The following is a 22,226-nucleotide window of genomic DNA, read 5'->3' as shown; positions in this document are numbered from 1 at the left end:
GGTCAGAGGGCCCGGTGGCGCCAGTGTCTGGCAGCCTCGCCTCTGTCAGTGCGCCCCAGGGTGGCTGTGGCTACAATGTAGCTTGCCATCACCAGTGTGTGAATGTGTGTGTGAATGGGTGGATGACTGGATATGTAAAGCACTTTGGGGTCCTTAGGGACTAGTAAAGCGCTATATAAATACAGGCCATTTACCATTTCTCATGCCAATGATGTCTGTAAATGTCATGCCCGACATGTTAAACGCAGCTGCCGGCATGGCAAGCGAAAGTGGATCGAAGCCAAAGGCATGAATGCACAAGAAAACAGTCGACCAGAACGATACCCGAATATTAAATCGCATTGTACGATCTAACAGGGGCTCGCAGTGGCCGCTCTGTCCCAATCCGAGACAAAATGGACGAGTCCTCCTCACTGACGCTGAGCAAGACCAACGTTGAGCAAAACAGTTCTGCGATACTTTAAACCAGCCCGAGCCACTCCACTTGTTCGAGGCCGAATAACTTGCACCCTCCATGGATCTTCTTCCTTTCGATATCGGAAAAATTAGCAATGCCGAAGTCAAGACAGCGATGTTGGCCTGGACGAGTTCCTCCCCACAATGCTGAAGGACGACGAAGCCCAGTTGGATGCCGCCCTTAGAAGTCCCCTAAATGCCTGCTGGTCAACATCGCATGTACCCTATGAATGGGTAATTTCAACGACTTCAAGAAAGCTTTTGACAACGTCCACCGGCCGACTCTATGGGCTATCCCACGTCAATATGGAGTCCCCCAGCAGTTTGTATACGCCTTTTGTGGTCTCTGCTCCAACTCCCGGTTCTGCGTCCAGACAGATGATTGGATGGCGCCCTTAGAAGACCCCTAAACGCCTGCTGGACAACATCGCGTGTACCCTATGAATGGGCAAAAGGTGTTATCACCAAACTTCCCGAAAGGCGATTTGGGTGACTGTAACAACTGCCGGGGCATCACGCTCCTGTCGGTACCCGGGAAAGTGCTTTGCCTTATTCCTTTGAATTGGCTACTGGGCCCCTACTGGGCTCGACTACGGAAGACCTCCAAGAATGGACTGCAGCTTTGCAGAGGCAGGTGAGGAAGTCGGATTACGAATAAGCGCCAAGAAAACCAAGGTACTCGGAGTTGGCTACACAACTGCCCATGTTCCCGTCATAATCAACCAATAACGTGCTGATAAGTTGGAAAATTTCACATATCTGGGCAGCATCATCTCGAATTATGGGATCTCTGATCAAGATGTAAACTCCAAAGTAGGGAAGGCTGCCGGTGTCCTCCGACGTCTCCAATTCAATTCATTTAAATTCAATGTTTTTTATATAGTCCCAAATCACAAAAACAGTCACCTCAAGGTGCTTTATATTTTAAGATAGACCTTACAATAATACATACAGAGAAAAAAAACAACAATCATATGACCCCATTGACCAAGCACTTTGGTGACAGAGGCGTCTTTTAACAGGAAGAAGCCTTTGGCAGAACCAGCAAAAGCAAGGCCGACCAAATATCACATGGCGTCGAATGTTTATGGATGATCTGAAAACAGTCGACATCGCCTGGGACGAAGCTGAAACATTCGCCCCTGACCGACATCGATGGAGATTGTTAGCTGCCCGATGCGTCGCTCGGCGTAGGAGGAACTAAGTGTTAAGTGTAAGTGCAAGTTTCTTTCCATGGTCAATTGCAGTGGTTTTCAGAAGTGTTCCTGAGCATGTGCAGTGATTTGTACCACAGAATGATGTTTGTTTGTAATGCAGTAGTGCCTGATAACGTGAAAGCGTGATTGGTTTTCACATGCAAAACATCCTGTTTCTTCCTCTCATGTCTTACCTGCACAGTGCCACCTTTGAGAATGGAGATCTTTATCATCTGTGCGTATACATGTACGGCATTCACATAGGAGATGGTCGGCCTGTTATACCGGTTTTCATTGTCAGTATGGACCTCAAAGTAGGGCACAGTTGTGTCATTGCATGGACTAGACATCAGATAGCTGCAGTTGCCCATGAAGTCATATTTGCGTTTGTCAAAGCTGGTGTAGTGTGGATCGCCAGATGCAATGCATGTGGATGTACCTAAAGGAATAATATATGAGAAAAAGAAAATTGTAATTTCCACACTGTCAACTATCAAGTTATACCGACTGACTGTAAAGCACAACACAAGGTGCTCTTTGTGCAGATGTAATTTATTACACTGCATTAAATCAAGTCAACAACAATAAAGTCAACAAACATTATTACCTTTAGGATAACAGCCTGCAACACCATTAACCTCTCGACACTCTTCAGTGGGGTCACAGGAGTTATCAACACATTCCAAAGTGTAGTTCCCTACACAGCGACACAGCTTTGTGCAGCCATCTCCAAATACTATCTCACCAGGCTGGATAAAATGAAAACAATCAGTACTGAGAAAGTATACTGTATGTCTTTAAATGTACACTGTACACAGTACTAACTAGGACATCTGACCTCATAATAGTTATTGTTGTCATCTAAACAACCACACTTGTCCAGTGGCACGCAGTGCCGTCCTTTGAAGACAAAGCCTGGTTTGCAGAAACACCCAGTGATGCAGGAGCCAGAACAGTTGGTAGAGGGTTCCATACATGTAGGAATGCAAGCTGGACCACACTCTATATACTCTGCGTTAGGAGGACACAGGTCTGGGTAGAAAGAAAAAGGATTACTGGAAAATGAGCAGATACTCTTTCAGGAACTAAAAAGGTAGGAAGTTATTATGCAGTGTTAACAAACTCAGTCCAAACTAACAACATCAGTTGAGACAGTGGAGGTTTGGAGCGCCTGTTGCTAAAATGACTGCATTTATTTACTGCATTTCTAGGGCCAGTCGGATAAAGCACTTGACACTGTAATCCACATCCATGCATTCATGCAGCTATTTCTATGTGAAGCTGTGTGATTAACATACCCAGAGGGTGGCATTCATATTCTCCATCTTGTAGTTGGCAGCTCTCAGTAGTTGGGTTACAGCTGGTGTTATGACACTGTAGCAGACCTCCACTGTGACACATACACTTTTGTTCACAACCCTCCAAGTACCAGTCATCGCCCACCTGACAAATGTACACAGAATGCAAAAAACAATCAAAATTTTGTCATGTAATTCTCTCTTATATGTCTGTGAAGGTCCCTATACAACCGTTGCAAGAGCTTGGTTCGCATTGCCGGCAATAAGTCGGACTCGTTCCCGGTGGGTGATGGGCTTCGCCAGGGCTGCCCTTTGTCTCCGGTTCTGTTCATAATTTTTATGGACAGGATTTCTAGGCGCAGCCAAGTGGCGGAGGGCTTTCGCTTTGGTGGCCTCAGACTCTCATCTCTGATTTTTGCAGATGATGTGGTTCTGTTGGCTTCATCGGGTGAAGGCCTCCAGCTCGCACTGGAACGGTTCGCAGCCGAGTGTGAAGCAGCGGGAATGAGGATCAGCACCTCCAAATCTGAGGCCATGGTTCTCAGCCGGAAAAGGGTGGAGTGCCCACTCCGGGTCGGGGATGAGTTCCTGCCACAAGTGGAGGAGTTCAAGTATCTCGGGGTCTTGTTCGCGAGTGATGGGAGAAGGGAGCCGGAGATCGACAGACGGATTGGGGCTGCAGCTGCAGTAATGCGGACGCTGCACCGGTCCGTCGTGGTGAAGAGGGAGCTGAGTGTAAAAGCGAAGCTCTCAATTTACCGGTCGATCTACGTCCCTACCCTCACCTATGGCCACGAGCTGTGGGTAGTGACCGAAAGAACGAGATCGCGGATACAAGCGGCAGAAATGAGCTTCCTCCGAAGGGTGGCTGGCCTCTCCCTTAGAGATAGGGTGAGAAGTTCGGCCATCCAGGAGGGGCTCAGAGTAGAGCAGCTGCTGCTCCACATCGAAAGGAGCCAGCTGAGGTGGTTCGGGCATCTGACAAGGATGCCCCCTGGGCGCCTCCTGGGTGAGGTGTTCCAGGCATGTCCCACCGGGAGGAGGCCCCGGGGCAGACCCAGGACACGCTGGAGAGATTATATCTCTCGGCTGGCCTGGGAACGCCTTGGTATTCCCCCGGATAAGCTGGAGGAGGTGGCTGGGGAGAGGGAGGTCTGGGCCTCTTTGCTTAGGCTGCTGCCCCCGCGACCCGGCCCCGGACAAAGCGGATGAAGATGGATGGATGGATGGATGGATGTCTGTGAAGGTTCTCAGTCATCCAGGTCATCGTAGTCAAAGGAGCTTGCAAAGAAAAGCGTCTGGACTTCTTTAAGTCTTTAAGTCTTCAAGCAACTTAAAGAAGTCCAGACGCCTTTCTTTGCAGACTCCTTTTACATTCTCTCTTATACATCACACGAATATAAAGATCAAAATGATAAATATACATTTGGATGCAAACCAGGGATTCTGTATGCCACTAACTAATTAGGCCAACCTTTACTCATTTATTTATTGATTTTGGGCTTGCTAATTGTGGTGGCACCAGTATGTAAATGCTATGACATAAATACAAATTCTATAACACCAGTGTCTTTTAAATTCAGGTATAATACAGTATAATAAATATAATCTGTGCTTGATAAGTTGAAAGTAAAAATCTTTGTTGTAAAACCAATATTTATGTGCCAACAGTTCTCTGCAGTCTATGCACCCTTAATTTAGTTGAGTTTTAATTTCTTTTGTACTGTAGGGTCTTTGTGTCTCTTGGCGTCTCTCCTGTTGAAGTTATAAAGAGAACTGAAAATGATGTTAGCATGAGCTTAGCACATTTTAAAGGTAAATGGAATATGGTTTTAATTGTTTGGAGGCTGTTTCCACTTACAGGGTGATAGGTTCCACTGGGGTCCACACAACCACAGTCTCTCAGTTCCACACATTTGTCATCACTGAGAATGAAGCCAGGGTTACACTCACAACCCTCCACACACACTTCCTCACAGCCAGGTGGTCCCACCACACCAAGACATGTCTCAGGACATGAACTCACACAAAGGGAGTAGGAGCTATTGGGAGGACAGGTCAGAGCTGTGTGGACAAACACAGGGATGAACAATAATGAGAGGGAACAATGGTGGACAAATAGCAACAGAGAAGGGAGTGGGTAGTACGATGATTCAAAGACAGGGCACCTACGTATCTCATATTGATTTAACTCAGTGTCATAAATGAAAGCAAGGATAATATTAACTGCATTGAATATTTTACATTGGTTTCAGCATTGTGCACTGTATCTTAAACTCTCCTCCCTATACAATTATAAATATGATTATAAGTTCAATTATAATGTTGGTGAGCAGGATGTAATATATCGTGGTTATATTTACAGGTGGAGACAACTTCCAAATGGAGAAGCTATGGCATGCACCCCATTTAAAAGGGAAAATGCTGAAGGCTCATTTTTCCAAAATGAAAAGGTATTATTCAAGTCTTTATTCATTTATGCTTCAGAATGGGGCTTATCAAGCCAATGGGTGATGTCACTGTGACTATGTTTTATATATCATATATCTTTTAGATATATTTGGTATATCTCAGATTCAAACTTACGGCAGAAGTCTGGAGTTCTCCATTGGTAGACTTTGGCTCCAGCACTATGACATGCGTCAGTGTAGGCCTGGAGCTGGTCACACAGCACGTGCTGCTGGCCGTTGAACTGACACATGTCATACACACAGCTTTGGAAGAATGGAGTGGGATTAACTACACTGATGCACTCCCTGTAACAGAGAAAAGCACTCACTTAGCTTAGGTAGGAAAAGGCAGAGGCTCATATATACTGAAAATCTGAGTTCGAACAAACAAACAAGCTACATTTGGTGGTGAAACAGTCAACAATTGTTGCATAAGTTTAGCAACAATTCACTAGATGGGGCCATTGAATAAAGGTGAATGGCTTAAACATGAATTGAACTGCGGTTTGGGGAAGGCCTCGCTGGGGACTGGCAGCGGCTCCTGGGCTGGCAGATCCCCAAAGAAGACATACCCTAGAAGCAGCAATAACTGTGCATTGTGAAGGTGAAAGACCTCTGCAGGAATAATTCAATTTTTCAATTCAATTTATTTATACAGCCCCAAATCACAACAACAATCGCCTCAAGGTGCTTTATATGTAAGGTAGACCCTGCAATAATACCTACAGAGAAAACCCAACAATCATATGACTCCCTATGAGCAAGCACTTTGGGAATTGGGAAGGAACAACTCCTTTTAACAGTAAGAAACTTCTGGCAAAACCATTCCCATGGAAGGACAGCCATCTGCCGCTACCGGCTGAAGTGGAAGAAGGAAAGCAGGACAAAAGAGAAGCGCAGAGAGAAGATGGTCAAGGATTCCAGAGAGTGGAGTGGTTGAGTTCGGAAAATTACGAAGGAATGGTGGGAGAAGACCACAAAGCAAATTTCAGAAAACGAAAGACCTTAATAGCTTAATGAGGAGAACCCCTGATCGAGTGGCAACGTGGCTCGACTGGTGTGGAGGCTGGATGGATGCATGTCTGTATTTTAAGACATGAGGCAATGGCTTGACGGCTCGTAAAAGCTATTCTGGTGTGTTTGAAAATGATCGATATGGAGACAAAGACTGGCAATACGGTGTCAGGAATGTGCACTGTTACATTTTGTGAAAGATAGATAAATGCATGGACCCTGGCATCCAAGTTATTGGGGAAAGTGGGAAGAGATACTGGCTTCCAGGTGCCAAAAAGCACGCTGCTGCATTTTGCTCAGGAGAGATAGAGGGAAGAAAAGCTTGCTACTGCAAATGAAGGAAAAGAACTGGCATCCCGGTGCCAGATGTATGCTGGCAAATTTGAAAAAGACAGAGAAATAGAACCTGGAGTACCATTGCAAAAAGCATTCTGCTGGATTTGTAAAGGAGGAAAAGAGAAAGAGAACCTGGCATTCCTGTGCCAAAAAACATGCTGCTGCATTTTTGTGAAAAAGGGAGGGACAGAAGAGGAACTGGCAACCCGGTGCTAAAAGCTTGCTCCTGCATTTGTGAAGGAGGGATAGAGAAAGAAAGCCTGACATCCTAGTGCCAAGAAGCATGCTGCTGCATTGTGCGAGGGAGGGATAGAGGTGAAGGGAAACTGGAATCTCCTGGGTAGAAAACCTTGTTGATGCATTTGCAAATGAGGAATAATAACTTGGCATCCTGGTGCCAAAAGCTCACTGTGGCATTTGCAAAGGAGGGTTATAGAAAGAACCTGGTATCCCAGGTTTTTTGCAACGATAGATAGAGATAAACTGGCAAGTCATTGGTAAAAACTTGCTGCTGCGTTTGAGAATGAGGGACAAAGAACAAAACTGGCATCCCAGTGCCAGAAGGGTTCATTACAGCATTACAGTAATAGTATTGAAAATATTTATTCATATTTTACAGGTCAGTTGGGTGATTACCAGGCATGCTGCCATCTATTTCATGATTTTATAAGGTCAGGAAAAAAACGTTGGAAAATCCCAGGAATCCCATCAGTTTAACCAAGTCGATAACCAAAAGTGGAGGGGTTGTGAATTCTTACCGGAAGGGTCCAGTAGGGTCTGTAATTTTACCACATTTCTCTGGTTTTACAACTTCAGCTTCCAAATTGGGGTCACAGTCTGGATCAGGCTTTGTTCCTGGGGTACATCTGCTCAATACAAATACAAAACACAGTTACATCCTCTTCAGTTTGTCAGAAAGAGTCCGACAGCAAGGTAACGAAAGACATAACCAGAAGAAATCCAAAAGACAGAAAGATAGATATGTTGGAACTCACGAGTCATCTTCATCGTCTTTGGTCTGCCAGCTGTTCCCAAAGTCATTACTATTTCCTGCCACAGTGCCATCTGGTTTAGTGAAGTCATTGTCTGGGTTCCCATCATAGTCACCACAAAGGCCACACATTTGGTCATAGTAGGAGCTGGTAGGACAAAGTCAAGGCAGGATATGTAGGATTAAAATAAGACAAGCTTAAGAATATTTGCAATGTTTAATAAGGTGTTGCTTGGCCTTTTATTGTAATTCTAGAAACAAATGAAGAGAATGCAAAGATCCCTGATACAATAAACCAGGGCATCGTTAGTATATATTAAAAGTTGCATAAGTCCACAATATGCACACAAATGGACTGCTTTGTTTTCACAACATACATAAAACAACTGGTGATGTTCAGCAGTTTAGATCGTTATCTATCAGAGTTTCTTCAGATCGTTAGGTTATGGTTGCATCGGAGGAAAGTGGTCATCAAAAAAAGAATGATGGAGCAATGGAGACAGTGGTCAGGTGTATTGTATGAATGTGTGAAGCAAATAAAAAGAAGTTCTACAATATCAAAATAGTTCAAACCAATATTTATACTAACCTGGGAACTGAGATCTGGGCATAATGGTTTCCATCCCAACGCACCCTCAGGCCAAAGGATGTTTGAAGCGTGATGAACTGACCAGCAAGACTAATAGACATGAGAGGAGAGGGGGAGTGGGGCAGAGCCACCCGTACTCCGTTCACCTGATTCAGTGATGAAGAAAAAGATGTTAAGAACATAAGAATATAAAGATGTTAAACAGACTGTGTAAACGTCTAATTGGTGGACAGGTCAGGGAGTATAAAAGTACAAAGAGTGTGCAATGTGCAGTATATCAGGCAAAAACAGACTTTGTATAGTTTTAACAAGCAAGAAAGACATTGCTTTATGCCTATCACACTGTGTTATCTTTGGCATAGATTCAACTGACAAAATGGGAAAAATCTGTTTTGTTTTTTTTACATGTTGTTAGCAACAAAGTAACTAAAGATATAATTTGAGTTCTTTGCTAAAATGTCAGTTATGTGTAGACATAAGACATCCATGGTGATGATACAAATACTGTGTGGGATGTCTGCTGGCACACATTTTACTTAAAGATGGGAAATATAAGAGATAGTAATTCATTCACATACTGACCAGTGTTCTACTGCTCTTCATCAGGGTCACAGTAATTCCATCCACTGTCACATATAGCTTCCTCAGGTATGACACTCCTGCAACTCCTCTCTCTTCATTCTTTGCCTCCACAGAGAACCAAGGGCCTGCACAGGGAAGACCACGACAATCAGGAATATTGTGTGTTTATATTAAAGGTGAACATTGGCATTAACATACAAACCACCACTGACATTCAGTGTCTTCTCTTTGCAGCAAACGTGAATGAAAACAACATCTGTCATGCTTTGCGATGAAAATAATAAATGAGTAAATTTAGCTCATTTAAACTTTCATTTGTGCGTGTGGTGTGGCAAGACTAGAACAGGTGCAATGAAACCCAAACATCTTAATGAATAAATGTCTCAAAATAGTGTGTACCTGTGCTGTTCCTACAGCTTCTTGCCAGTGTGTAAGTACAGGTTCCCATGAAGCTGTAGTACTTCTTGTCAAAGGTGTTGTAGTGTGGATCCCCAGAAACTACACAATCCTGAAAACCTGAGAGAGGGAAAAACATCAGGAACATCAGACTGAAACACAGATGATAAAAAAGATGCAAAGAATATGTCATTTCCTGACTAGACAAAAATTTTCTGCAATTCTGTGATTTTGTATTATAAAGAATCGCATGTAACAAGTGTTGTTATAGACAAACTGTACAGAAGAGAGCAAAAGAAACATAACAGCAACACACACATAAATATTTCACTGTTATTGAAAGTAAAAGACGCCTGTGGGTTGTGCTTCTCTATCTTCCATTGCTCAGTCTAATTATGTATATTAGAGCAGGGATAGAAAATGCTAGTTTGAGAACTTTGACAAAGTCTACAGCATCACATCAAACACAGTTGCAAAACTTTTCAGGTTGGCAGTCCAACCCATGAGATCTGGAAACCTACTTAGAATATAATGGCTACAGCTTTGCTGTGTTTTTTTTAGGCGTGAACATTACAAACATACTCGTAGGATAGCAGCCCAGCTCTCCATCCTGAAGTTTACATTCATGCATTGGGGGGCATTCAGAGGCTTCACAGGTAATTCCAGCTGCACCACACCAACATTTTCGCTTGCAGTCTTCCTCAAAAAACTCCTCTCCAGGCTGACAAACAGACAACAAAATTGACAATTAAGCATAGCAGGCACAGATGATTCTTTGTAGATCATTTTATGCATGTATGTATGAAAATGTTGTTTTAGAGAGGACATAAAGAGACTGCAAGTGACCTGACTTGAAATACAAAGGACCAAATGATTCACTGCCGGCCTATCAGACCCACTTCACCATACCTCATAATACTGGCCGTTCGTGTGGTTGCAGCCACACATGTTCTCCTTAACGCACTTGCCAGCACTCAGGACATAGCTGGGATCACACACACAGGACTCAGAGCAGGGACCAGAGCAGGAGGGGGGTTTTCCAAAGCATGTTTCCTGACAAGGATCTGCACAAGGTTCGTAGTGGCTGTTTGGGGGACAGCTCAGTGCTAAGCAGACCACAAGAGGTTGAAGTTAGTGATAGGAAACAAAAGTATGTGCTGGTTAAAATATAAAATGACAGCTTTTCACAAGAAAAGAGATACGTCTTTGGCACTTCCAGCTGTGTTGTCTTCCGTGTAACTAGATTGTTTGAGTTTGGTGGTAACCCAGTCTCCTGCAGCCTCTTGGTATATGTTGTCTGCCCAACTAGGTATGCTAAAGCAGCACTCCCTCAGTTAACTTTAGTGAGTAGGAAGCCCGTATGAAGTACTCTTCCACAAGTCAAAACTGACATAAACTTCTTTGTGTTATTATCTCCCAACTACTCAGCCAAGCTGATTTTTACCTAATGATATACCTAAAGATATTTTACTACTAAATTAAATCATTTGTCCTTCCAATACTCACGGCAGAAGGTTTCATTCCTCCATGGTCCAAGGTTGACCCCACGATCTTGGCATTCATTGACATAGGCTTCAATGGCTTCACACAAAATGGGCTTGGCACCATCCAGCTCACACAAGTCAAAGACACAGTCCCTGAAGTAATTCTGAGAACAAACAATCACTTTGTTACAATGCTTTATATTGTGTGACCATCTAAAACCACATATTCAAATTATTCCACTATTACTAATATCACATTTTCACCCTGAATGCACACACACATACACAAATACAACAAGCTCAGAATAAGGACTGGTTCCACATTTGTTTATTATATGTGCACTATCCTCTACATGAACATACATTGGGGTTGACTTTGGGATGGCACACAGCAAAAGGTCCATTTTTGTCCAGCAGAATGCCACAATATCCAGAGCTTTCATACAGTTCCTGTTCTTCTTCATTGCACCCAGGGATCGTAGTGTTGGGTTTCTCATTACATCTGTCAAGACAGACCATCATCTTAAGAACATTTGTCTTTTGTCAATGGTAAATGTTTCTTTACACTTGCATCTCTGCAATACTCACTCTGGATTCATGTTCCAACTGTGTCCAAAGTCATTGGCATTTTCAGCTAAGCTTCCATCTGGTTTGCGGAAGTCATCTTTGGTATCTCCATCATAGTTGCCACACAGGCCACACAGCTTGTTATGATAGCTGCAGATTGCAGAAAATGATTGTGTTAGAGTCTTATGCAAGAAAGACTAACAAGTCAGCCAGAACTACAACGTGTTTTAATTCCAGCCAAGTTTCTTTTCAGCAGTAGACTAAACCCCACACATTAGTAAGACTAAAAGATCAGACATGTACATTTGATGCGTTTGATAGCATCAGCATAGAATTAACTAGTCAGGAAATTAGAAGTTTTGTGTGATTTTATCTTGAAATTTTGAGGGAGCTGTTTGTGTTGCCCCTGCTAAATTGTTTAAATAAAATATCCTAGCTGTGTCATTAATCTCTGCCTTCATCACCTTACTACTCCTTACAGATAAAGGATTCATGTTCAGTATATGAATATGTGTTATAGTTTTAGTTGTATCAGTATGGATGTAGATTTCTGGACTGGTGAACTTGTGATTAAAACACCACTTTATAAGGAAACCATGAATTTGGTCTTCACTCACTCTTCGATTACTTTAATGTCCATGAAGGAGTTTCCATCATAGCGAACCGTCACACCAAAGTTCATGGAGACAGTGTAGTGTTTTCCTGACTTGAACACAGAAATACCAGGGGCCGGGGACAGTGGCAGATTGACATTGGTCCCATTAACCTGTATGGGGAAATAGGCGCAGTACATCAAATCTGGTCAATTATTAGCCAACATCTTCATTTTCGAATTACCCATGTCACAACATTACTAACCGTAACTAAAAAGAAACGTTCCCTCATCATGCCAATGATGGCTGAGCAACAGATTATGACATAAAAAAAAAAGAAGAACAACATAATAATTGATTATTTTCAACTTGATTCCACTCTAACCCATTTCAATAACAATTGGCACATGGGCACATTTATAGCTGTGTTACATTAACGCAACAAAATCACAACCGGTCCTTGAATTGTTTGTTTGGGTCTGGGTGTAGTTGGCCCAGGAGTTCTTGGTTTGGGTGTAGTTGTTTTTGGTGATGTGGTATGGAAGCCTTTCTGGATCTTATTATATGTTTGTTTTCTTTACATCAACTCCACCGTTGCCAGTCCCCAACCGGTGGACGCTGTCAAAAGCCTTCTAGTTCAAAGTTGTTTGGTGAAGTTGGTTCAGGACCAGCTGGCCTTTGACCCGCATGCTCCTGCAGAGCAGCATAAGAGGGCCACGGCCGCATACTAAGACCTTGTCGGACAGGTCAAATGCAGCTGCCGGTGTGACAAGTGAGAGTGGATCGAAACCAAAGGCATGGAAGCCCAAGAAGCAGCCAAACGATACCTGAACCTTATGTCGCATTGTACGAGATCTAACTGGGGCTCGCGGTGGCTGCTGCGTCCAAATCCAAGAGAAAAATGGACGAGTCCCGCTCACCCTAGCTGAGCAAGACCAACGTTGAGTCAAACACACGCCGAAGTCAAGAAAGCGATCCGATTCCTCAAGAGTGGAAAGGCTGCTGGCCTGGACGAGATCCTCCCTGAAATGCTCAATTACAGTCATCATCATCAAACTTCGGAAGGAAGGTGATTTGGGCGACTGTAACAACTGGCAGGGCATCACATTGCTGTTGGTACCCGGGAAAGTGTTTTTCCTCATTCTTTTGAGTTTGCTACGATGTGCAGTGGGCGAACGACTGGGAGAAGAGCAGACTGGCTTTCGGAGTGGCCAGTCCTGAGTCAACCAAATATTCACCCTCCGCATGATCATTGAACAAACATCGTAATACCAAAAGAAGATTTCTATTAATTTCATCGACTTTGAGACGGCTTTTGACAGCGTCCACCGGCTGACTCTAAGGGCTATCTAACTTCAATATGAAGTCCCCCAGCAAGTTTGTAGATGCCTTTTGTGGTCTCTACTCCAACTCCTGCTGCTGCGTCCGGAGAGACGATTTCTCAATGGATTTCTTCAAGATTAATACTGGCATCAGACAAGGATGCGACTTCAGAGTAGGGAAGGCGGCCGAAGTCTTCCGATGTTTCCAGTTCTACTCAATTTAATTCAATTTTATTTATATAGTGCCAAATCACAACAACAGTAACCTCAAGGTGCTTTATATTTGAAGGTAGACCCTATAATAATGCATACAGAAAACAAACCCAACAATCATATGACCCCCCTATGAGCAAGCACTTTGGCGACAAAGGCGACTTTTAACAGGAAGAAACCTGCGGCAGAACCAGGCTCAGGGAGGGGCGGCCATCTGCTGCGACTGGTTGGGGTGAGAGAAGGACCTATCTCTAACCTATTTGGAACTCGACGTCCCTGAATGTTAGGATCAAGATCAGACTATTGAACTATTGTCATTCCGATGGCACTGGTAGCTAGCGAAACCTGGCTAGCGAAACCAGGTAGCTAGCGAAACCTGGCTAGCTACCAGTGCTAGCCAGGTTTCGCTAGCTAGCACTGGTAGCTAGCGAAACCAGTGCCAGTTGAGTGATCAACAAATGTGATCACTCAACTCCTGAACATGTGCAAAGTGGTAAGTGTAAGTGCAAGTTTCTTTCCATGGTCAATTGCAGTGGTTTTCAGAAGTGTTCCTGAGCATGTGCAGTGATTTGTACCACAGAATGATGTTTGTTTGTAATGCAGTAGTGCCTGATAACGTGATAGCGTGATTTGTTTTCCTTCCTTCTCTTATTTCTTACCTGCACAGTGCCACCTTTGAGAATGGAGATCTTTATCATCTGTGCGTATACATGTACGGCATTCACATAGGAGATGGTCGGCCTGTTATACCGGTTTTCATTGTCAGTATGGACCTCAAAGTAGGGCACAGTTGTGTCATTGCATGGACTAGACATCAGATAGCTGCAGTTGCCCATGAAGTCATATTTGCGTTTGTCAAAGCTGGTGTAGTGTGGATCGCCAGATGCAACGCACGTGGATGTACCTAAAGAAAATAACAAGAGATAAATGGTATATTGGCATTTTGATACGAATGTAATGTATTGATGTAATCAAGAATTTAAGGCAGATTTTTCCGTGAAGGTTCTCAGCCATCCAGGTCATCGTAGTCTAAGAACCTTGGAAAGAAAAGTGTCTGGACTTTTCTTTAAGACATTTCACCTCTTCAGCTTCTTCAGTTCTAAAAGCAACTGGTGGACAGTCACAGACTTTTAAGCCCTATTGGGAGTGTCCCTAAGAGGATGCCAATGTCCACATTTTGGACAGAGAAGACAGATGGTTTGAAAGAGGAATAAAATAAGCCATTTGTCCACTGTGAATGACCATCTTTCAACAGAGGGACAGGTTTACGACACCGACTGTCTGCCATCTATAATGCAGTTTTGAGATCCTTCCCAGACGCCTTAACACCCATTCACATACTGGGTCATTTCACCTCAGTAAGTCACATGATAGGTTGAGGCTAGGTCTCACAATGGATTCACCCGAAACCTGTGCTGATTGTGACCCACACCTGTTTTCTAACCGTGGCTCATGTGATAATGGAGAGGAACATTAGGGGGTCCACGGCCCCCTTAGGTCCACTCCCAATTAGGGATGGGTTCTGACATAAACGGTATGACATAAACACTTGACCCCTGTTTCAATTCAGGGGGTCAGTGTTGACATTGTGGAGGACTATAAATACCTTGGAGTACACATTGACAATAAACTGGACTGGGCTGCAAACACCACAGCACTTTACAGGAAGGGCCAGAGTCGTCTCTATTTTTTGAGGCGACTGAGGTCCTTCAACATCTGCCAGAAAATGCTGAGGATTTTCTATGAGTCTGTTGTGGCCAGTGCGATCCTCTATGCTGTTGCATGCTGGGGGAGCAGGCTGAGGGTCGCAGATGCCAACAGACTTAATAAACTAATCCGTAAGGCCAGCAATGTTGTGGGGATGGAGCTGGACTCCCTCAAGGTGGTGTCGGAGAGGCGGATGCTGTCCAAGATAAAGACAATGTTGGATAACACCTCCCACCCACTCCATGACATGCTGGTCAGTCACAGGAGCACGTTCAGTGAGAGACTGAGATTACCAAAAAGCACCACTGAACGACACAGGAAATCATTCCTGCCTGTGGCCATCTCCCTGTACAACGCATCCACTTAACACACTGTTTGCTGCTACAACTACACATGTTTCTTTTCCAACTATTTATTTATGAGTGACTTATGTATGTATGTATGTATATATATGTATATATTGTACTATTCTTAGTTAGTGTATTGTCTGTCTTGTCTTAATGTTGGTTTAAAATGGAGCACTGTAACAAAAAATAATTTCCCCCAGGGATCAATAAAGTATTCTGATTCTGATTCTGATTCTGATAACCAGACCGAAAAGCAGCGCACATTTCGGTGCTTTATTTCGGTGCTTTTTTTTCCTGAGCTGTGATACACTTTAGATTCTAGCCAATCATTTTACGTTTCCGAGGATGCCCAAGGCGAAGCGGTCAAAAGTCTGACTGTACTTCACAGCAAAAGATGCAAACTCAGCAGCCTGCAACAAGTGCTTTGAGGTGATACTGTGCAAAGGAGGTAACACCTTGAATCTGATGAAACACTTGGCGATGCATAGCGTTTTTTTAAAAGCTGAGAAATGCACTGTATTTGATAGCTTGCTGCAAGACCTCGCACCAAGCACATTTACTGCGGATGTGGTGCCTGTTATTGACCCGGAGTTAGCAACATCCCCGAAGAGGAGAGTCCTGGCCCTAGCCCTGCCAGTGTAGCAAAAATGATGATGGTGGCGGCAGCAGCCATTCTTCTCTGGGTGAGTAGCTTACTGTTGTTCGTATGTAATTCACGTTGAGTAGGCTAACCACATTATTAAATTAATGCACATAAGGTGAACTAGCAAACACTGTCGGTGTTACATGCGGCCGTCTTCTTGTTTGATGGCAGATACTCCCTTCATGTTGTATCAACAGAAAAGGCTAACTTGGTTATCATTTTGCAGAAAAAAAGAGACTGCAAAAAATAAAAACATGAGAGGTTTTTGGACAAAGATTTTGTTCTCCATTCTTTAAGCACTGGTTCGAGCACCGTTTAAGCACCGGCACCGTTTCAGAAGTACTGGTTTGGCACCGGTATCGGATAAAACCTAAATGATACCCATCCCTAATCAGGACGCTACAACACAGAGCGAACACCATCCCCACAGACACAGCGGCCAGGGAGGCAGAAGAACATCACATCAAGAAGGCCCTGAGTAAATGTGATTATCCCAGCTGGACTTTTGTCAAAGCTGGTAAGGCGCCAAAAGAAAGCTCCAGCCGATCCAGGAGAGAAGGACAACGGCTGCCTATGTTAGGATGCCTGGGTCGTTGACCCAAGGTTTTGAGTTTATTATATTATTTATCATTTCTAGTCTTTGTTTTCTTTGTTAGAGTTCTGTCTTATGGTTTATGTCTCTGTGTAAACCTTAGTTGCTGTCTCCCCTGCCTGCTATATCCCCGTGTCCAGTCAGTGTCTGTGTCTGCCCTGGTTCCACGTCTCTGTTCCCTCTGTAGTGCTTGCCTATGAGTCTGTGTCTGTAAGTTCAGTCTGTGTTATGTTTCCTGTGTTACTTTGAAAGTCCATGTAAATGCATCTGGTTGTGCTTCCTTTGTCTCGTTAGGCCTGGTTTTCCTCAGCTGTGTTTCCCTCCTATTACCCATTCCCTGATTCCTCCCTCCGTGTATTTAAGCCCTGTGTTTCTCTGTGTCCGCGTTGCGATCTACCCTTATCTAGCTGCGTTTTCTATCTGTGTAAGTGTATTTTGTATTCCTAGTTTTGTTACCCTTTTCAGTTTACGTTCCGCCTCTGAGTGTCTGCACATTGCGTCCTCCTACTACCACCTAAAGAAAAGCCACCTAAAGAAAGCTCCAGGAGAGAAGGACAACCGCTGACTATATAGTGACCTATAGCTATCCCGTACATGTCAGGAGTATGTCAGGAGTATCGAAGCAGTCTAGATGCATTTTTTCTAAACACCGGGTCTCTGTGGCTTTTAAACCCCAAAACACGCTGCGCCAAAAATGGGTCCACCCCAAGGATCGGGTCCCCCGACACAAATAGAGTAACATAGTGTACGCTGTTAAGTGCCAGTAGGATTGTCAGGATTTATACATCAGGGAAACCAAACAACCTCTGGCTACAACACAGAAGAGCCACCTCGTCAGGCCAGGACTCTGCAGTCTATTTACACCTACAGGCCAGTGACACTCTTTCAATGATGAGGATGTAACATCCTGGACAGGGAGGAACGTGAAAATTTACGTGAAAAGGGAAAGACCATCTCTGAATCGAGGAGGGGGCCTAAGGGTACATCTGTCACCATCTTACAATGCTGTGATTGCAGCCATTCCCCAACTCTCTGTGAATGGGACTCATGGTTATTGATCAGTGGTTGTTGATCAATGGTCATGAGAATTTGCATAATTAAGATCAAGGAACTAACTGTGAAGGTTCTCAGTCATCCAGGTCATCGTAGTCTAAGGAGCTTGGAAAGAAAAGCGTCTGGACTTCTTTAAGTTGCTTACAGACATTTCACCTCTCATCTGAGAAGCTTCTTTCAGACCCAGCAACACACTCAGACCAAAACTGGTTCATCCTAAAGACAAAACTCCTAAACACAAACTTAACAATGTGGTGTATGCTGTACAGTGTAGCGAGGAATGCCCAGACCTCTACATTGGAGAGACCAAACAGCCACTTCACAAACGTATGGCACAACATAGAAAAGCCACCTCCACAGGACAAGACTCGGCTGTCCAACTGCGTCTAAAGGACAAAGGTCACTCTTTCGAGGATGCCAATGTTCACATTTTGGACAGAGAAGACAGATGGTTTGAAAGAGGAATAAAATAAGCCATTTGTCCACTGTGAGCGACCATCTTTGAACAGAAGCGGTGGTTTACGACACCAACTGTCTGCCATCTATAATCCAGTTTTGTTTTTCCTTCCCAGACGCCTCAACGCCCACTCACATCCTGGGCCATCTGACATGCGATTATTTAGAGGATCATTAGGGGTCCTTTGGCCCTCTCAGTGGGGTTACTCCCACAGGGTTTAAATCTGGGACTCTCCACCATTTGACGCTATAACTGAAGAAGCTTCTCAGATGAGAGGTGAAATGTCTTCAAGCAACTTAAAGAAGTCCAGATGCTTTTTCTTTCCAGGCTCCTTAGATTAAGGAACTGACCTCCCAGCCCATTGTTCCTTCTGCGGGCTGGTTTCAGTCATTATGCAAATGTACTGTTTATGAGATTGGAGAAACCTGCAGTCAGCTGAGACTGAAGAAGTCACTTGGATGAGTGACAAAACATTTCTCCCACAAAAACGCTACGTCCAGATGAACAGAATCAACCTCTGGAGTATTATATCAACAATCTTTGAACAGTGGAGTGGTAGTTGTGGACGTGACTACTTTAAAAATATTTTTCTCTTTAGATGTGACTAGACCATCCATTGCATATTCATCTATTAAAATTACACATTTTAAGATGCATGTTGTAGTTTCAAGACAAATTTTTTGTTGCCAAACATTATTACCTTTAGGATAACAGCCTGCTACACCATTAACTTCCCGACACTCTTCAGTGGGGTCACAGGAGTTATCAACACATTCCAAAGTGTAGTTCCCTGCACAGCGACACAGCTTTGAGCAGCCATCTCCAAATACGATCTCACCAGGCTGAAAAGAATTAACACAATCAAAACTAAGAAAGCGTGGTGTATAATTACATATTATTCAATTCATTCCATTTTTAGTTATTTAACAACAGTAGTCGCCTCTAGATTTATTTTATTTCTCACAACAGTCAGAAGGAAAAACTCCCTTTTGACAGGAAGAAATCCCTGCCAAACCAGGCACAGTGAGGAGTAGCCATCCGCTGTGACTGGTTGGAGTTGAGAAAAAGAGAAATAAAGGCAAATAAGAAAAAAGACACACTATGGAACACAGCCAGATAAGTAATGATGAGATGAAAAGTGTTTTATAAATAAACACAAAAAGTGAAAAGAGTTAAGCAAAGAAGAGACATTCAGTCTATCATACGAACGCCTTAGTAGCCTTGACCTATTGCAGTATAACTAACTATTTTAGGGTCACCTGCTTCTACCCTAAGTATGAGCTTTATCAAAAAATTGTAAGCATAATCCTAAAAGCAGAGAGGGCGTCTGTTTTGCAAATCTAAACTGAGGGCTGGTTTCACAGAAGAGGGACCTGAAATACAACTTATGCTTGCTATTTTGTTACTACAGTCGACCCCCGATTGTGGTTAGGGACCACAATCACTCTGGGAATACTTAAGAACGCCCTCTAAAAACGCTTATAACTGCCTGTTTTAATAGTTCAAACATGAAATCACCCTGATGAAAATAACTAATGAATATTTTAGATATGCTTTATCAAAAAATCCACAAATAGGCAAATTTTCTGCCAATAATTTAGAGTTACATTCCACAGAAAAATCAACAAATACTGAATAGGCAGAGGTTGACTGTATATCTGTGTTTACTGACCGGGAATTTATGTAGTATATGTAAATAGGACATCTGACCTCATAATAGTTATTCTCATCGTCTAAACAGCCACAACTCTCCAGTGGTATGCAACGCCGTCCCTTAAAAACAAAGCCTGGTTTGCAGAAGCAGCCACTGATACAGGAGCCGGAGCAATTGGTGGAGGGTTCCATACAGGTGGGTATACAAGCTGGACCGCACTCTATATACTCTGCGTTAGGAGGACAGGGGTCTGGATAGAAAGAATAAGATGGAAAATAAAAAGGAGCATGAATGAAAGAACTTCTGGACTTCTGGAATGAAGTATTAATGGAAATATCTGATAAAACAAGTCTTACTTGGTGGTTTAGATGTAGTTTGTTCAGGAGTTGGTGGTTTGGGTGTTGTTGTTTTAGGTGTAGTTTGTTCAGGAGTTGGTGGTTTGGGTGTTGTTGTTTTAGGTGTAGTTTGTTCAGGAGTTGGTGGTTTGGGTGTTGTTGTTTTAGGTGTAGTTGGAGCAGCAGTTGGTGGTTTGGGTGTTGTTGTTTTAGGTGTAGTTGGAGCAGCAGTTGGTGGTTTGGGTGTAACAGGCTGACCTATAAATGAAACAGATATAGTTTCTCATGTAAACACCGACACAACTGATCCATATTTCTGAAGGTTCTGAATGTGCAAGAAGGCAAATTAAACGTCTTGGGTTGATCTCTCACCTGTGCAGGTCATGATACAAACAGCATCGATAGCAATATCTGTCTGAGGCGTTTCTCCATAGGTACCCACAATTGCAAACTGAAATGCATATAAATGTGCATATGATGTGAAGCCTGTGCACACACAGGAATACACACATAAAGAGACTTGTGGTGTTCTACTATTTACCTTAATAGCATTATTTCCCAGAAAGCGGACGTTTGCCGGCTTCCAGCCTTGTCCCTGGTTCCCCGTTACAGTGAAGAGAGCAGGTCCGAGGGTTTCATCTGGTAAAGAGAAAAACAATTCAAAAAATGATTTTCCTCTTTTCTAGCTTTTGGTCAAACATTCTTCTATTATGATAGTGCACCCTTTTTTTCTTTTACCTGTGGTGATCGTGTGGACACTGATCTGCATAGTAGTACTAGTGCCATACAGGTAGTAATGGAAGGTAAGCTCGAGACATGCAGAGGAGGAGGGAGTTATTAAAGGACTTGTGATCTGAGCACTGACTCCAGGTATAGGCTCGGAGGAATCCAACAACAGATAGGATCCAACTACATGTGTAAGGGTTAAAAGCATAATAATAACAATGCAAATAATATTACTACTACTAGTAGTAATAATTGTAAATTATTAGTAGAATTGTTATTATATTTCTGATTTATTGTCAGTACCACAATAGTGTCAGTTAGTGCTTAATCAGGCCAGAAAGCAGCGTTCTATGTTTTGCAAATATTGCAAGAGGAAAATAGAGCCAGTCTTGGTAAAACATTCACTTCCATTTAGACCTCACAAAGAAAAATCACTTACAACCAGGTTTTGAAAAGTCATCATCAGGTCCAGTGCCTTCAGTTTCAGTTTCTCCTGTCCACTGACTGAAGCCAAACATATTGGGATCCTCAGTTTGAGTTGTCCATCCACAGAGGTCACCGGAAGTGTCAAAATCACAGCCAAAAATACAAGCTGTGAACAAAACATTTATATATCAGCTCAAAATGTGATTGTGTGTGTGTGTGTGTGTGTGTGTGTGTGTGTCTGTGTCTTTATGTGCATGTGTGTGAACTCACAGGGACATGCTCCTTCAGTGATGACGATGTTGTCCAAAGCTGAATCACAAGAAGAAGATAAGCCTCTCTGAGCCTCAAAGACGATCTGTAGACATGCAAAGAAAATATCACCCTACACAAAAAAAGCTAGAGATTTATATACATAATATACACAGTAACGTAAAGAAAGAGTTTTTCTTCAATAAAGCCTTGATTTCCATCTAAGCGGTAGGAGCAGAAACAAACTGGGGGGGTGTAAAAGACTTAAGGGTTTATTTTCTTTTATTCCAGATACCCAAGTAATCCAATTCAATTCAATTCAGTTTATTTATACAGCGCCAAATCACAACAACAGTCGCCTCAAGGCGCTTTTATATTGTAAGGCTACAATAATACATTCAGAGAAAAACCCAACAATCATATGACCCCTATGAGCAAGCACTTTTGGTGACAGTGGGAAGGAAAAACTCCCTTTTAACCTCCGGCAGAACCAGGCTCAGGGAGGGGCGGGGCCATCTGCACCATTTGCTAGTAATTTTAATTAATTTAT

The 22,226-nt window shown here is 43.2% G+C and overlaps 1 protein-coding gene across 1 annotated transcript in view; it reads right to left on the bottom strand.

Annotated features, from left to right (window-relative positions):
• zanl (zonadhesin, like) overlaps positions 1 to 22,226 on the bottom strand; it is an 86,178-nt gene that overhangs the window by 60,492 nt on the left and 3,460 nt on the right. Inside the window, exons 5-30 of the mRNA XM_082520070.1 lie at positions 21,698 to 21,782; positions 21,441 to 21,593; positions 21,014 to 21,184; positions 20,817 to 20,914; positions 20,648 to 20,726; positions 20,297 to 20,533; positions 19,997 to 20,190; positions 18,987 to 19,128; positions 14,147 to 14,391; positions 11,977 to 12,125; positions 11,381 to 11,509; positions 11,156 to 11,294; positions 10,815 to 10,956; positions 10,218 to 10,414; positions 9,891 to 10,029; positions 9,312 to 9,428; positions 8,913 to 9,037; positions 8,331 to 8,476; positions 7,746 to 7,889; positions 7,509 to 7,616; positions 5,537 to 5,706; positions 4,812 to 5,014; positions 2,951 to 3,095; positions 2,491 to 2,684; positions 2,260 to 2,401; positions 1,847 to 2,091 (exon numbers count right to left, since the gene is read on the bottom strand). Coding sequence (XP_082376196.1) covers positions 1,847 to 2,091; positions 2,260 to 2,401; positions 2,491 to 2,684; positions 2,951 to 3,095; positions 4,812 to 5,014; positions 5,537 to 5,706; positions 7,509 to 7,616; positions 7,746 to 7,889; positions 8,331 to 8,476; positions 8,913 to 9,037; positions 9,312 to 9,428; positions 9,891 to 10,029; positions 10,218 to 10,414; positions 10,815 to 10,956; positions 11,156 to 11,294; positions 11,381 to 11,509; positions 11,977 to 12,125; positions 14,147 to 14,391; positions 18,987 to 19,128; positions 19,997 to 20,190; positions 20,297 to 20,533; positions 20,648 to 20,726; positions 20,817 to 20,914; positions 21,014 to 21,184; positions 21,441 to 21,593; positions 21,698 to 21,782 — 4,038 coding nt within the window. The remainder of the gene's footprint in view (positions 1 to 1,846; positions 2,092 to 2,259; positions 2,402 to 2,490; positions 2,685 to 2,950; positions 3,096 to 4,811; positions 5,015 to 5,536; positions 5,707 to 7,508; positions 7,617 to 7,745; positions 7,890 to 8,330; positions 8,477 to 8,912; positions 9,038 to 9,311; positions 9,429 to 9,890; positions 10,030 to 10,217; positions 10,415 to 10,814; positions 10,957 to 11,155; positions 11,295 to 11,380; positions 11,510 to 11,976; positions 12,126 to 14,146; positions 14,392 to 18,986; positions 19,129 to 19,996; positions 20,191 to 20,296; positions 20,534 to 20,647; positions 20,727 to 20,816; positions 20,915 to 21,013; positions 21,185 to 21,440; positions 21,594 to 21,697; positions 21,783 to 22,226) is intronic.

This window comes from Aulonocara stuartgranti (genome assembly GCF_965226115.1).
Source record: "Aulonocara stuartgranti genome assembly, chromosome: 3".
In the NCBI taxonomy this organism is placed as follows: domain Eukaryota; kingdom Metazoa; phylum Chordata; class Actinopteri; order Cichliformes; family Cichlidae; genus Aulonocara; species Aulonocara stuartgranti.
This window is presented reverse-complemented; position numbering and strand designations above follow the sequence as displayed.